Source organism: Tachyglossus aculeatus, chromosome 8 (genome assembly GCF_015852505.1).
Source record: "Tachyglossus aculeatus isolate mTacAcu1 chromosome 8, mTacAcu1.pri, whole genome shotgun sequence".
Lineage (NCBI taxonomy): Eukaryota > Metazoa > Chordata > Mammalia > Monotremata > Tachyglossidae > Tachyglossus > Tachyglossus aculeatus.
Window position 1 is genome coordinate 22,170,562 of NC_052073.1, and position 15,927 is coordinate 22,186,488.

At 48.8% G+C, this 15,927-nt stretch overlaps 1 protein-coding gene across 3 annotated transcripts in view; it reads left to right on the top strand.

Moving 5' to 3' along the window:
- The window catches only part of RGS19 (regulator of G protein signaling 19), a 51,178-nt gene that overhangs the window by 22,441 nt on the left and 12,810 nt on the right, over positions 1-15,927 (top strand). For 2 of the 3 annotated variants that reach the window (XM_038750312.1, XM_038750314.1), the window contains exon 2: positions 14,931-15,061. In XM_038750312.1, the coding sequence (XP_038606240.1) occupies positions 15,032-15,061 (30 nt within the window). In that variant the 5' untranslated portion in view covers positions 14,931-15,031. Of the gene's footprint in view, positions 1-14,629; positions 14,754-14,930; positions 15,062-15,927 lie in introns of those variants that run through there. The other variant, XM_038750313.1, reaches the window with a different exon arrangement.

Here is a 15,927-nt window from a genome sequence, read left to right on the forward strand (position 1 = left end):
TAGTACAGGCTCTGCACACAGTAAGCTCTCAATAAACACGATTGAGTGAATGAATGAATAAATACGATCGAATGAATGAATGCACTTTTACTTGCACTGACTGCTACTTTGTAGAGTATTGGGGAGTCAGTTGAATTTATTGAAGGCTTACTGTGTGCAGAGTACTGTAATAATAACAATAATAATAATAATTATGGTACTTGTTAAGTGCTAAGCACTGTTCCAAGCGCTGGGGTAGATACAAAGTTAATTAGGTTGGACACAGTCCCTGACCCACACGGGGCTCACATTCTTAATCCCTGTTTTCCAGATGAGGTAACTGAGGACTAGAGAAGTTAAGTGACTTGCCCAAGGTCACACAGAAGTCATGTGGCAGAGCCAGGATTAGAACCCAGGTCCTTATGACACCCAGGCCCATGCTCTATCCACTAGGCCATGCTGCTTCTCACTCACTATACTAAGTGCTTGAGAGAGTACAATATGACAGAGTTGGTAGATTTACAGTCCCTGCCCACAAGTAGCTTCCAGTCTAGAGGGAAGGCGGCAAGCTGGAAAAGGCAGCCAGCCACCATGAATAATTCAAGCAATCAGTAGTATTTATTCACCCCCAGTCATCTGACAAAGCCAAATTCTCTGCTCCAGGAGGGCAGGGATCAAATCTGCTTACTCGTACTGTCCAGTACTTAGTACGGAGGTATGCTAACAGTAAACACTCAATAGATACCATTGAGTGCCCAAAAACGTCTGAGCAGGGATGAAAACAGCTAAGCATTCCAAAGAGGGCAGAAAAGGATCTATATCAGGTCTTTCTAACCCATCAAGTCTTTGAAGCATGCCTGCACTCCCAAGCCCCATCCTGCATAACAATAATAATCATATTTATTGAATGCCTACTATGTGCAAAGCACTGTACTAAATGCTGGAGGATATACAAGATAATAAGTTTGGAAACATTCCCTGTCCCACATAGGGCTCACAGTCTAAGTAGGAAGGAGTAAGATTTAATCCCCAATTTACAGATGAGGAAACTGAGGCACAGAGAAATTAAGTGACTTGCCCAAGTTCACATAGCAGGCGAGTAGCAGAGCTGGGATTAGAACCCAGGTCTTCTGACTCTCAAGCCTGTGCTCTTTCCACTAGGCCATGCAGCGTGCTCCCAACTCACCTTGCCCCTGTGTTTGAATTGAAACACTAGCACCTATGACCCCCAAGTCCTAGAAAGGATGGCATTGTGTGCACTGGCTTTATTCCTGATATTCAACCTAGGCAAGTTCCCAACTTCTCATGAAAAATACATTTGTACGCAGGGATGGAAATGGGGAAAAACTTTGGAGTGCCAATGTCACCCCCATGTAGAATACAGAGTGCTTGGCACAGAGTCAAAACTCGTTAAATGCCATCATTAATGCAAGGGATTTCAGCATTGTTGAGCACCTACTCTGTGTAGGGCACTGCATGAGGTGTCTGGAGAAATGCAAAAGGAATCAAAGGTACAATCTCTGCCCTAATCTAAACCAATCAAGTTTCCCAATCCCTCTTCCTTCCCACTGTCCAGCTGCCCACATTCCACAGCCGAGTCAGGAGGGGCATCAAGAAAAGAAAGCTGGCGTGGGGCAGTGGTGCCCCTGGGCTAGGCTGGTTTGTTGTCTCTTTCCCCAGCTTCAGAGTGGTTCATATGGAGCATTTGCAGTAGAGAAACCAAGAGTCTCCTCTGACAGTTTTCAGTTGTTGTTGTTTTGCTTTTTTTAACGGTTGTGACTCATTCTCCGTCATTTAAAGAAGAAAACGAGAAATCACTTTCCGAGAGAAGCTGAGGTGGAACGGTGATTGACTTCCTGGTAAAAATGCTTTATAATAGAACACATGAACCAGGGGCAAGGCAAGTCTGGAGACCAGGCATCTTGCATTTGGTCAGAAACTGACGCCTTAAATGTCTCCAACCAGTGACCGGAGGTTCCTGAACCCGAGCCATCCTTTTGTGTTTTCTGGTCATAGCCAATCTATCAATCGGGTAATAAATCAGTCCGGATGTCTCAGCTTTTTGGCTCTGGCCAGTGGCTTTGCCGGAGTTTGGTGGGGGAGGGGAAGACAAGACAGTGGCCGGAGTGTGAACAGCTGCTCCGCGCAGACCCGGAGGCCCACTGCCTGCCATAGTTCTCATTTGGAAAGTGCCAGGAAGTGACTGGACCAGGATGTTGTTATCTCTGATAGTATCTGTGGGCTGGAGCATTTAAGAGGCATCGCCTCCTCCTCTCTTCACCCTCCATCCTCCTTTCCTTCTCAGCCAGCCCCAGGAGCTAAGTAAAAGAGAACTACCGGAGGGAGAGCATGCAGCAGGGAGTGGAACAGGCAAGACAGACAGACACTCTCTCTCAGGAAGATCCAAACAGGAAGAGTAATGATAGATGAATGGAGGCTCTCTCCCAGAATCTTCCCTCTAGACTGTAAGCTTATTATGGGCAGGGAACATGTCTGCTAATTTTGTTGTATTGTACTCCCCTAGGTGCTTAGTAAAGTGCTCTGCACATAGTAAGCGCTCAATAAATACCATCGCTGGATTGATTGATTGCCTAGGGCCAGGTGGATGATCCAGAGAGGATGGAAGAGTCAGGAGGCAGTAAGGCACCTGAAAAACCTTCCTGCTAGGTCAAAACTAGGACAGAGTACTCAGAAGTAGCTGGGAGGCTCCATCCCTGAAGACTTTATCCAAAAAAAGATTCTTCTGGCAATTTTTGGTGATCTGGTCAGGTCTCTTGCCTTCCAGCCCTCGAAGGAAGGAAATATACTTTGGTTTCTGGAACCCAGGACTCTCTCTAGGTTTGTCTGGCCCAAACCAGGAGCCCAATAGGGGGTGGGGACTGTGTCCGATCTGATTAATCTTGTATCTACCCCAAGACTTGGTACAGGGCTTGGCATATAGTAAACACCTAACAAATACCACAATTATTGCTCCTTAAAGGAAGGAGCAAGATTAGAGGCCAAGGATGTCAGACATTTTTGAAAATGGGGAAAGTTTCCTCTGGGCTGTCTGGAGGCTCTCAGTCCCTCTGTGGGAGGCAGAGATAATAATAATAATAGTAATAATAATAATAATGGCATTTATTAAGCATTTACTATGTGCAAAGCACTGTTCTAAGCACTGGGGAGGTTACAAGGTGATGGGGTTGTCCCACGGGTGCTCACAGTCTTCATCCCCATTTTACAGATGAGGTAACTGAGGCCCAGAGAAGTTAAGTGACTTGCCCAAAGTCACACAGCTGACAGTTGGTGGAGCCCGGATTTGAATCCCTGACCTCTGACTCCAAAGCCCGTGCTCTTTCCACTGAGCCACACTGTGGCCCTCAAAAGGGGAGGCTGCTTTGAGGGTGCCGTATCTCAGACTGCTCCTTCTTCTGCCAGAACAAGCCCCCTGTCTTCAGACTTCTCCTAATCCCAAATCTTGGATTATTGTGTCCTTCAGTGACTTCGGGTCAGTTACTTGTCCAGAGGCTCATAGAAGATACTCATTCCTGAACCTTTCATCCATTCATTCAATCGTATTGAACGCTTACTGTGCGCAGAGCACTAAACACTTGCAAGAGTATAACAATAAATGGACACATTCTCTGCCCACAGTGATCTTACAGTCTAGAGTGGGAGACAGACGTTAATGTAAATAAATAAATAAATGACAGGTATGTACACAAGTGCTGTGGGGCTGGGGCCAGTGGGGAGAGGGGGATCCAGTTCCACCTTGGGGTATACTGGAGCAGATTGAGAAATTTGGGAGAAAGCAGGGTATTCAATTATTCCATAATGCATGTTTTCATGTCATGTTTTGGCTAAAATGTTGTTAGGGAATGGGAGCATGCTAATGGATAATGCAAGCCTCTTTACATTCAGTGTGCTGAAGTGTCTGAAGAAACTGTTTAGGATAACACACACGGTGTCAGATCCAAGGACTACTAAAGCACAAGTTTTGTTTACTATGGGGCTCTGTAAGAATGCAACCCCCACGTTATAGGAAAAATGGGTGTATATTACAAATTCCTCTATAGACAAGATCCTCATGTAATGGCATTTTGCATTGTCCTGATCAATTAGTAGAATTTATTGAGCCCTAACTCAAGCAGAGCACTTAGAAGAGTACAGTAGAGTGGTAGACATGATCCCTACTCTCAAGGACTTTGCAGTCTACTTTCCATTATAATAATTACCTTTTAGATCATCTATTTCACTTGCAAAAATCAATCAATGGCATTTAGCCTTTACTGTATGCAAAGCACTCTACTAAGTGCCTGGGAGAGTATGATACAATAAAGTTGGTAATGATAATTATGTCATTTGTTAAGTGCTTATTATATGTCAAGAACTGTTCCAAGTGCTGGATAGATACAAATTAAAATTAATCAGATCAGACACAGTCCCTGTCCCACAAGGGGTGGTGGTGGGGTGGGGAGGGCGGGGTGGTTTCGCAGTCTAAGTAGGAGGGAGAACAGATATTACATCCCCATTTTATAGAGGAGAAAACTGAGGCCCAGAGAAGTTAAGTGAGGCCCAAGTTCACACAGCAGATGAGTGATGGAGCCTGGGTTAGAATCCAGGTCTTCTGACTCCCAACCCCAGGCTCTTTCCATTAGGCCTCTCTGCTTCCCAATTCCCTTCCCACAAGGAGTTTACAGTTTAGGAAGTCAGCCTTACAAAGAATTCTCATTTGGGAGGCAGCATGGCATGTGGAACTGAGAATCAGACTCAGGTTCTAATTCCAGTTTGGCCATTGGCCTGTGTTAAAACCTTGGGCAATCTACTTTCCTGATCTGTAAAATGGGGGTGTGATGCCTGCTTTCCTTACTTCTTAGTGAGCCTCAGGCAGAACAGAGATTGTGTCTGATATAATCATCTATCTGTCCCAGTGCCTAGCTCATTGCTTTCTTAGAGTAAGCAAGCACTTAGTGCAGTGCTCTGCACATAGTAAGTGCTCAATAAATGTCATTGATTGATTAAGCACTTAATAAATACTGTAATTAACTAAAAAAGACCAGCCTGCTCCTGGTTGCTGCATCCTTAACTTCTTCTGGCCGCCCTGCTAGGTGGTATAAATAGCATCAGTGCATTTTCCATTTGTATAACAGCAACTTGTGTTAGTGCGTTATCCAAATCTCAACTCCTGCCCCAATATGGGTTGCAAGCCCCTGCACAGTAGAGGTTCTGCCAATGGCAGGCAAGAATCCCAGACAATGTGACATCACTTGCTTTCCCCCTGCCACTCAGCCTAGGGTGATGATGTCTTCCACACCATTTTGCTGAAGTATGCTGAGTTCTCCAGGGGAACTCCTTACACTGCCCCCCAACTACCCACGCCAGGGCTGTCGCATTTCCCTCCCAGTTCCCTGAGAACATGATAGCCACTTCTGAGCCACAGCACTCAACTATGGAAGTCATGGCAGAGGGATACTGGGAGCTGAAAATAAAAATACCGGTGCCATATCTCTACCGGACAGGGGCTAAGCCAGCCAAAACCTGAGGTTTGGGCATAAAATCTGGAATCTGGACTCTCTCCTGAAGAGGTAGCCCTGGGTGTCTGAACAGCCTGCCTGCCTCTAGGGTAGCATCCTCAGGTCGAATAAACACCTTCCATCATAGAACACTGAACAATCCTGGAACAGCCCACAGAACCTCAGGATCCAAGCCTGTGAGGCTGGTGGTGGGATGGGGAGGTGAGCCGGCTTGTTGGTTGATGGGTGAGATGGCTGGCTGGCTGGCTCCTGGGTGAGTAGATGGGTGGGCAGACACGCTGGCTGGCTGTTTGGTGGTGGGCTAAGCTGGCTGCCGGTGGGTGGGTGGGATGACTGGATGGCTGGGTGGGTGGACAGGCAGGCTGGCTGGCTGGCTAGTGGGCAGGTGAGCGGGTTGGCCGAAAGGCTGGCAGATGCGGGGGCTTCCTAGCTGGCAGGTGGGCTCTATCTGGTTGAGTGCAGCCCAGGTTCTGGACCCTCCAGGGCCCCCACTTTCAGGTTGGGGGCCTGCCGCATAGCTGTTAGAGACCTGTCATGCACTTATGGTTATTTTGCAAATACCCAGTACGTGCTGCGGCTCAGACTGCGACACACTAACAAAGTAACATCCACTTCCGGCTCAGACCAGGATCACTTTCAGTCTGGGCCAGCCTTGGTACCAACAACTCTGTGGTCCAGTTCCAGGGGCAGGCGAGGAAGGGTAGGGTGGGCTAGGTTAGGTTAGACTTCAGAGTTCCAGTCTGTGTAGGTGAGACCTGCCCCTTCTCTTCCCCCATGACCTGACTGTAATACTTGACTCAGTGAGTCCCTGGGAAGGGGTGGTGGGGGTCTGTGATGTAACCACCATCACCGTTTGTGGTTCTGGTCTGTGGCATGCGGCTGCCTGGCAGCCCCCATCCCAGATCTCTTCTGCTCGTTCTGCCCAGGCTGGTATGCGCACTCTGCTGATGTTCCCCAGCCAAACCTTGCCATGCCTGTCCTTTCCGAGTCACGCTTCGCTCTGAACTCAGAGTCGCCTACCCTGCCCACGGGCCTTCAGCTACGTGGTAACTTGCCCCCGCGCGGTCCTTCACCTTCCCCAGGCCAGTCTGTCCCTTGGCTCCGCTGCCAAAGAGAGGCCTACCTAGGACAGAAGTGGGAATAAAACTTTACACCCTTATCAATCAACCAGTCAGTATTTATTGAGCGCTTACCCTATACAGACTGTTATTCTAAACCCTTAGGATTGTACATAGGACAAGTAGGGACATGTTTACTTTGTTGAACTCTCCCAAGTGCTAATTACAGTACTCTACACACAGAAAGTGCTCAATAAATATTGTTGAATGACTGAGTGATTGAGGTGGACATTATCCCTGCCCTCAAGGAGCTTGCAATCTAGCTGGGGAGACAGGCACAAAGTAAATTAAGGGGGTGCAATGGAATTTAAAGATATGGACATAAATGCTATTGAGTAGGGAGGGTAAAGTGAGAGACAAAGTGCTTAAGGGGTGAGGACTCAAGTGCATAAGTGATATAGCAGGGAGGAAATAGGGTGGGGTGAGGAGAGATTTCTTGGAGGAGATGTAATTTTAGTAGAGCTGTGAAGGTGGGGAGAGTAGTGATCTAGAAGATGTGAAGGGGAAAGGGGTTTCAGGCAGGAGGGAAGGCATGAGCCAAGAGGCAGGGGCAGGTGAGGCAAGAGCAAGGGACCATGAGTAGGATGGCATTAGAGGAGCAATCCATGAGAGCTGGGTTGTGGTTGGAGAGGAGTGAATCCCTGGGATGTGGGCTGGCAAAGGGAAAGAAACAGGAAGGACAGCTGCTTCACCAATCACCACCCCCACCAGCTCAGGTGGAAGGGGGTCCAATCCCCCCAATCACCCCAGTATCCCCCAGCCACACACTGAGAGCAAGTTCTTCTCAGGGCCAGGGGCCTGGGGGAGGGAAAGGGAGGTCCAGGAGGCATCGCCTGCAGTCAGACTCGCTCCCCTGATGTGATGGATCTGTGGGCCCACATTCTGGTCCAAGAAAGAACAGCAGAGTATTAGGTCCTGGGGTATGATCTGGAGTGGAGCTTGGGGGTGGGTAGCTGTGTGGTGGTAGAGATGGTAGGGAGTCTATCACACCAGCTCAGAGCTAGAGGCTTCACTTTACGGTACTCCTGGGTGCCCTTGCTATGCAAGCTCTCATGTTCTCTTCTAGACTGTGAGCCCGTTGTTGAGTAGGGACCGTCTCTATATGTTGCCAACTTGTACTTCCCAAGCGCTTAGTACAGTGCTCTGCACACAATAAGCACTCGATAAATACAATTGAATGACTGAATGTTCCCCCTAGGGCTTCAGATGCCCCTCCCACCCCGTCCCTCCCCCACCATTGTCATGGAGCCCCAGTTTCTTCTACACATCTGGAGGCTCAGTAGTGTGAATTCATTCAATCAATCGTATTTATTGAGCACTTACTGTATGTAGAGCACTGTACTAAGCACTTGGGAAGTACAAGTCAGCAACATATAGAGACAGGTCCTTCCCAACCTGAATAAGAGTAGTGGGTCAAGTACCCCTCTGGATGCAGAGCCCTGAACTACAGATTTTGAGGTTACTAATAGTAGCAATTGTGGTCCTTGTTAATAATGATGGCATTTATTAAACGCTTACTATGTGCAAAGCACTGCACTTACTGTGTGCCCCAGGCACTGGGGTAGATAAAATACAATCAGGTTGGACACAGTTCCTGTCCCACATGGGGCTCACAGTTCAAAGGGAAGGGATTTAATCCCTATTTTACAGTTGAGGAAACCAAGGCCCAGAGAAGTTAAGTGACTTGTCTTAGGTCACATAGCAGACAAGGGAGGTGCTGTGCTCTTTCCATTAGGCCACACTGCTTCTGGAGTTCTTAAAGACAGGAGCTACCCTTGATCAAAGAAGCTGACAACCCAGTGGTATTTATTGAGCACTTACTGTGGTCAAAGCACTATATTAAGTGCTTGGGTAGGTACAATACTACAGAATTGTTGGACATAATCCCTGCCTACAGGGAGCACAACAGTCTACAGGGAACTAATAGCCTAATGACCACTTTGCCAACCAATAGCATTTTTTGAGTGCCCGCTGAGAGCAAAACACTGCATTAAGCACTTGGGCAAGTACCATAGAACAAAGCACAAGTTCCCTGCCCACAAGGGGCTTGCAATCTAATAAGGGAAACAGACTGTTGGGAATGATTTATAAATAGTGGGAGGAGGAGGAAGAGCAATAAAAACACAGGAGGTAGTGCAAGTAGGTCAGAGTGAAATGCCAGAATTAATAACTGAGTGTTACAGTGCTTTGCACACAGTAAGCACTCAATAAATACAATTGAATGAATTCCTCCATATTGAAGGGATAAGAGTGAAATGCATGTCACCCCCAGTATCTGCAAATAGGCACAAAAAGAACAAGAGTGAATTGAGAGGGGTTGTTCTGAAAAGTTGGAATATGATTGGGCTCATAATCAAGGAAGGCTCCCCAGAGGAGGTGGCTTTGAGCTGCCCTATATGGGACATGGACTGTGTCCAACCTGATTGTATCTACCCCAGTGCTTGGCACATAGCTCTTAACAAATACCACTATTATTATTTAAAGGAGGGGAGGGACAGGAGCCCTGGGAGTCAGAGCACCAGTAGGATCTTGAACATATCATTTGACTTCTTTAGGCCTCAATTTCCCCATCTGTAAGATGGAGAGCTTAATCACCTTCCTGGGTGACCTCCCAAGGCTGTAGTGGTGATTAGCTGGATACGAGAAGAGAGGCAAGGGGCTAATGAAGAGCATCTGATCTTCGCCTCTGCAGAGCTCGGAGAGGAGAGTCCTCTGCGTTCCAAGTCAGCAGATGCAAGTGTCCAGTCGACTAGGCAAGGACTCTGTCGTAGTTTTCCTTTGGGCTGAGGACCTTTCACCTTCCCCAGATGAGAGAAGGTGGGATCCAGTCTACTTGAATGGAAACTTCTTGAGGGCTTTAGTTGCATTCTCCCAAGTCCTTAGTACAGCACTTTGCTAAGTCAATGCCAGTGACTGGAGTCGTGTTCTGTTTCCATCCCCTCCACTGTTTCCCTGAGTGGCCTGTTTCATCCTCTTTTGGGCTCAGTCCCCCGACTGGATGGGAAGGAGAATGTGTGGGAGGAGGAAGAGGTAAGAATTTGGGAAAGAAATGCCCATCAAGTTCAGACTCTCCAGAGTAAGGGACTGACTCTGCCAGAGTGGTTCTAGAGTCTACCTGGGGAATCATTAAGAGAAGAAGAGAGTCTTTCTAGATTCAATGCAGCCAGGCAGGCTGTCTTTTTTCCTGTTCCTCCCAATCTAAGAAGCCTATGAAGCAGTATTGTCTAGTGGATAGAGCACAGGCCTGGGAGTCGGAAGGACCTGGGTTCTAATCCCAGCTCTGCTGTGTGACCTTGGGCAAGTAACTTAACTTCTCTGTTACTCAGTTTCCTCATCTGAAAAAGGGGGACTAAATACCTGTTTGCTCTCCCTCTCAGATTGTGAGCCAGGGACTGGGTCTGATCTGATGATCTTTTATCTACTCCAGTGCTTAGTACAGTGCTTGGCACATTCATTCATTCAGTAGTAAACCCTTAAATACAGTCAAGCAGTGTGGCCTAATGAAAAGAGCATGGGCCTGGAAGTCTAATCTCATCAACACCACTTACCTGCTGTGGAACCTTGGGTAAGTCTCTTAACTTCCCTGTGCCTCAGCTCCCTTATCTGCAAAATGGGGATTCAATCCCTGTTCTTCCTCCTACTTAGCACTGTGAGCCCCACATGGGACCTGATGATCTTGTATTTACCCCAGTACTTAGTTTGGCACATAGTAAGTAAGCACCTAATAAATACCACAGTCATTATTAAATACCACTATTATTATTTCACTACTCTAAGTGCTTAATACAGTGCTCTGATTTCAGGAGGCCCAAGTCCCAACCAGCCTTGGTTTCCTTGCTCCTATCATCCCCCTCCTCCCCCGTCCCACCCAACCCCCAGTTCCCTCCGACTAGGCCAACATATTTCCATCCTCATCAGATCTGTCAGTCACTCCCTCTCAGGCCCCCACCCAGCCTACTGTAATGGGCTTGATGGGCGGGTGTCCGGCGGTCACTTGGGCATCTGAGGCCAGGCATCGTCACAGGACCAGAGCACTGTACTAGCACTTGGTATGGTATGATATAACAGATTCAGTAAACAAGTTCTCTGTCCATGAGTTTACAGTCTAGAAGGGGAGACAGACATTTATATACGTAAATAAAATGCATATATGTACATAAGCTGTGGGGCTGAGGGAGGGGTGAAAAAGGGACACAAATCCAAGTGCAAGGGCTATGCAGAAGGGAGTGGGAGAAGTGGAACGACAGCTTTGTCGGGGAAGGCCTGAGTCAGAAAAACAGCCTGGCCTAGGGGATAAAACATGGGCCTAAGAGTCAGGAGGCCCTGGGTTCTAATTCCAGCTCCACCACTTGTCTGCTCTGTGACCCGAGCCAAGTCACCTAACTTCTCTCTGTCTCAGTTATCTCATATGTAAAATGAGGGTTAAGACTGAGCCCCATGTGGGACATGGACTGTGTCCAACCTGATTAACGTATATCTACTCCAGCTCTTAGTACAGTTGCTGGCGCATAGTAAGCACTTAGTAAACCCCCCCCCCCCCCCCCAAAAAAAAAGGTCTCTAAGTGGAGATGAACCTTCAATAAAGCTCTGAAGGTGGGGGGAATGATTGTCTGTTAGATATGAAGAGGGAGAGTGTTCCAGACCAGCAGCAGGACATGGGTGAAAGGTCAATGGTGAAGTAGATGAGATTGAGGTACAGTGAATAGGTTGGCTTTAGGGGAACAAGGTTTGCGGGCTGGGTTGTAGTAGGAGAGTAGTAAGGTGAGGTGGGAGGAGTTAAGGCGATTATGCTTTAGACCAGATGGTAAGGAGTTTCTGTCTGATGCGAAAGTGGATCGGTAACCAGCCCATGTAATACAACAGAGTAAGTAGACACATTCCTGCCCACAACGAGCTTACCTGCCCCGCTTTCATCCTCGCCCTTGTCTGGAGACATGTTAAGGCGTGAGTAGCAGAAAGGAATCTGAGGTGGGTACAGGGCAGGACCCTGGCTCCTCTACCTCCCTCTCCATTCCCAGAGCAGCTAAGGGAGGGTCCAAGTGGGCCACGAGTGCAAAGCGAGCACCTCTGACACCACTCCCTGCCCCACGGTAGAGTGGGTACAGTCTGCTACAGGCTATCAGAAGCAAATCAACCACAGGCATGGGGAGAGGTCAAGCCAGACCCCAAAGAGAGCGCTTTCTCTGAGTGGAGCGTGGACCCTGATGCCCAGATTGTGCAGAGCAGAGTTGGAGCAGTGTAGGGGTCCTGGGGTCAGGGGTTTGCGGCCTTGGAATCAGCTGTAGCTGCCAGGCCCCTGTCTTGATTTCCTGCAGGCTTGGGCCAAGGGGGCAGCCCTTGGTCGGCTTTCCCCATCCCCCGCAACCTGGAAGAGTCCCCCTGCCCAACAGCCCCTGAGCCATGGTGACTCCCTGCCCTCCTGGGGGTAGCAAATACAAGGTTGGGGAGAGCAGTGCCCAAGGGTCACTGATGGGCAGAGCGCCCTGGGCCAAGAATCCTAAAGATCCCTTGGGGCTGGTGTGGGGCACTAAGGAGAGGGAGAAGAGGCAGCCCCTTCCCATCTCTCCCTCTGGGGTCCCAGCTCACAGCTGCCAGGGATAGAGAAGGTTTTAACGCCAAGTCCAATCATAATATTTGGTGTGTGTTTGTTCCCCACGGGGGTTTCTCTTGTCCAAACAAGGGGCCCCCTCTCCTTGAAAAGCCCATTCCTGGAAGTGGTGCAGATGCTGTTCAGATCAGAGGATTGACTGCTGCAGGGCTGTGAGTGTATGTATGCATGCATGCATGCACCGTCCCAGGGTCAGAGAACAGGCTGGACGGCATCGTGGCAGGGAACTGGGATTGCCCCTGCTATGCTCTGGGGAAAAATTCCTCGGAAATTCTGCGGGCCCCAGGAGGGACCCAGCCGCTTTGCTGAGCTGTTGGGTGTTAGAGGAGGAAAGGGTATTCATTCATTCAATCATATTCACTGAGCACTTTCTGTTTGCAAAGCACTGGACTAAGTGCTTGAGAGAATACAATATAACTGACACATTCCTAGGCTTGCTCTGTCACGTCGTACAGTAGCTGCTTTTCAGGAAGGCTGGCAAAGGCAACACGCACGGAAGTAGGGGAATACCAGCCCCGGATGTGAATCCAGCCCAGCCCCACCCCCAGGTCGGTTAGCCCTAGTTCTCGCCGTCTTCCTTGATTTGTATTTGTCTAGTGTATTATAGTACTACTACCTTGGAGGAGCAGCGTGTTCTAGTGGAAAGAGCGTGGGACTGGGAGTCAGGAGACCTGGGTTCTAATCCTGCTCTACCACTTGCCTGCTCTGTGACTTTGAGCAAGTCACTTAGCTTCTCTGGGCCTTGGTTTCCTTATCTAATAATAATAATTTTGGTATTTGTTAAGCGCTTACTATGTGCAAAGCACTGTTCTAAGTGCTGGGGAGGATACAAGGTGATCAGGTTGTCCCATGTGGGGCTCACAATCTTAATCCCCATTTTGCAGATGAGGTAAATGAGGCACAGAGAAGTTGACTTGCTATAAAGTGGGGATTCCTAAACTGTGAACCCCATGAGAAACAGGTATTGTATCTGCCCCGGCACTTGAGAGTGTTTGGCATGTAGTTAGCACTTCACTTTTTTTATTATTATAAATTATTACCTCGGAGCTCTTATTTTCCAAAGCGCTTTCACACCAGTTTCTCATTTAATCCTCACAACATTCATTCATTCAATCGTATTTATTGAGCACTTACAGTGTGCAGAGCACTGTACTAAGTGCTTGGGAAGTACAAGTTGAGAACATATAGAGATGGTCCCTACCCAACAACGGGCTCACAGTCTAATGACAACATTGGTGTGAGTTTCTCATTTAATCCTCACAACATTCATTCATTTAATCGTATTTATTGAGCACTTACAGTGTGCAGAGCACTGTACTAAGTGCTTGGGAAGTACAAGTTGAGAACATATAGAGATGGTCCCTACCCAACAACGGGCTCACAGTCTAATGACAACATTAGTGTGAGGTACAGAGAGGACAGATATCCTCCTTATTTTTTAGATGAGGAAAGTGAGGCTCGCACTGCACCCCCTCCCATTTGCCCTAGAGCCCCCACTCCCCTCCCCAGCACTGCAGGTTCACGTAGTACTCACCCCACTGTAAGAGGGCAAGGCAGAAGTAGCACTGAAATGACAGCAGAGGTGAGGCCCAGAAGGCAAGGGGATCCAGGGCAGACATTCCTTCTGACCTACGGTTAAGCAGCTCGTTACTGGTGTGGCTACAAAGCTGTCTGCATAGATGGCTGAATCTTGCCTCCCTGAGTTTTTTTGTTTTGTTTTGTATGGCCTTTGTTAGTGCCTGACACATAGTAAGCACCTATTCTAAGCGCTGGGGTAAATACAACCTAATCAGGTTGGACACAGTCCATGTCCCACATGAGGCTCATAGTCTAACCCCCCATTTTACAGATGAGGTAACTGAGGCCCAGAGAAGTGAAGTGACTCACCCAAGGTCACACAGCAGACAAGAGAAGCAGCAAAGAAGAGAAGCAGCATGGCTCAGTGGAAAAAGAGCCCGGGCTTTGGAGTCAGAGGCCATGGGTTCAAATCCCGGCTCTGCTAATTGTCAGCTGTGTGACTTTGGGCAAGTCACTGAACTTCTCTGTGCCTCAGTTACCTCATCTGTCAAATGGGGATGAAGACTGTGAGCCCTACATGGGACAACCTGATCACCTTGTAACTGCCCCAGCGCTTAGAACAGTGTTTTGCACATAGTAAGCCCTTAATAAATGCCATAATCATCATTATTATTATTAAGTGACTGAGTCAGGATTAGAACCCAGATTCTTCTAACTCCCAGGCCCAAGCTCTCTCCTCTAGACCACACTGCTTCTAGAGTTGTGGACTACTCACCCCAGACCTGGTGCTGACTAGAGAGGGAGGAGCCTGGCACAGGGAGATTGTCAGAGGCGCCACTTCCAGAGACTAACTTTCATTCTTTCCACTCTCCTCATGACACCGGCGCACATCTTTCCACCCCCGCCATGGAGGAAAAGTTCAGAGTCATTCTATCCATCTGTCTCCTATCTGCCCGTGGCTTTCTCTCTCTGTGACTCTGCCCAAAGTCCACCCATTGCCGGTTCTTTCAGCAGGTACTGGCATAGTCCCAGCCCCCAACCTAAGCCCCTGCCTGCCAGGGTGAAGTCCTGGAAGGAGGGCAGAAGGAAGAACAAACAGGAGGGGTGGGGAGAGTAGCCCTGGTGCCATAGGGAGAGGGCAAATCCAGGCTGCAACTTCACCTTAAGGAGGCTGCTTCTTGGTCCCCACAGACTCCAGCGAGGCAACGGCCGGTGCCCTAGACGGGGCAAATCAGCGTTGAAGTCCCAAGGCGGCGAGAGGAGGGAGCAACTGGGTTGCTCAAGGACTGTCCATGCCGACGGTGTATGAAGCTGGGAAGCAGGTGAGAGAACAAGCGGGCAGACCTTTCTCACACCACTCCCCTCCGGGCCACGATCTGTCCATCTGTGAAATGGAGCTAATAGAACCCATGATCTTGAGGAGGTGGAGACACGTTGAGGGGAGAGCACCAGTTAGAGGGTCTGGCTCTCCCAGGGAAATTCCTTCTCATCTAGCCTGGCCCACCTAGCCCTCTTGCCCGGGAATAGGCAGGGCAAACCTGTAGAGTGGAACTTCCTGGAGCGACAGCCTGGGGAGGGGGCGGAGATGGTGGGTGGGGCTGGAGTCCTTCATTGGCTGCTGGTGGGAAGGCTGTGCTGATTTATAAAGCACTGTAGTAATCACTACCACCTGGGTTTCCCAGAACCTTGTAAAGAATGGAAGAGCCTAGGGTAAGGGGAGGAAAAAGGGCCTGGCCCTGGGGGTCCTTTCAATTAGGTCCATGACTTGTTGTTTTTTTAATGGCATTTATTAAGCACTTACTATGTGCAAAGCACTGTTCTAAGCGCTGGGGAGGTTACAAGGTGATCAGGTTGTCCCATGGGGGGCTCACAGTTTTAGTCCCCATTTTACAGATGAGGTAACTGAGGCCCAGTGAAGTGACTTGCCCAAAGTCACACAGCTGACAAGTGGCAGAGCTGGGATTTGAACCCATGACCACTGACTCCAAAGCCCGGGCTCTTTCCACTGACCCACACTGCTTCTCTAAGAGTTTTTGCTAGCTCTTATCTGCTGTGGGGAGAGACCCACTCTTTCCCAAAGGGAAATCCAGCTTTCTGAGCTGCCCTGCTGGTACTCATCTGCCCACAACCTCAACCTAGACCCGCGTCCTTGCCCTCTTCTAGGTCTGCGGGGGTGAGGAAAGGCAGC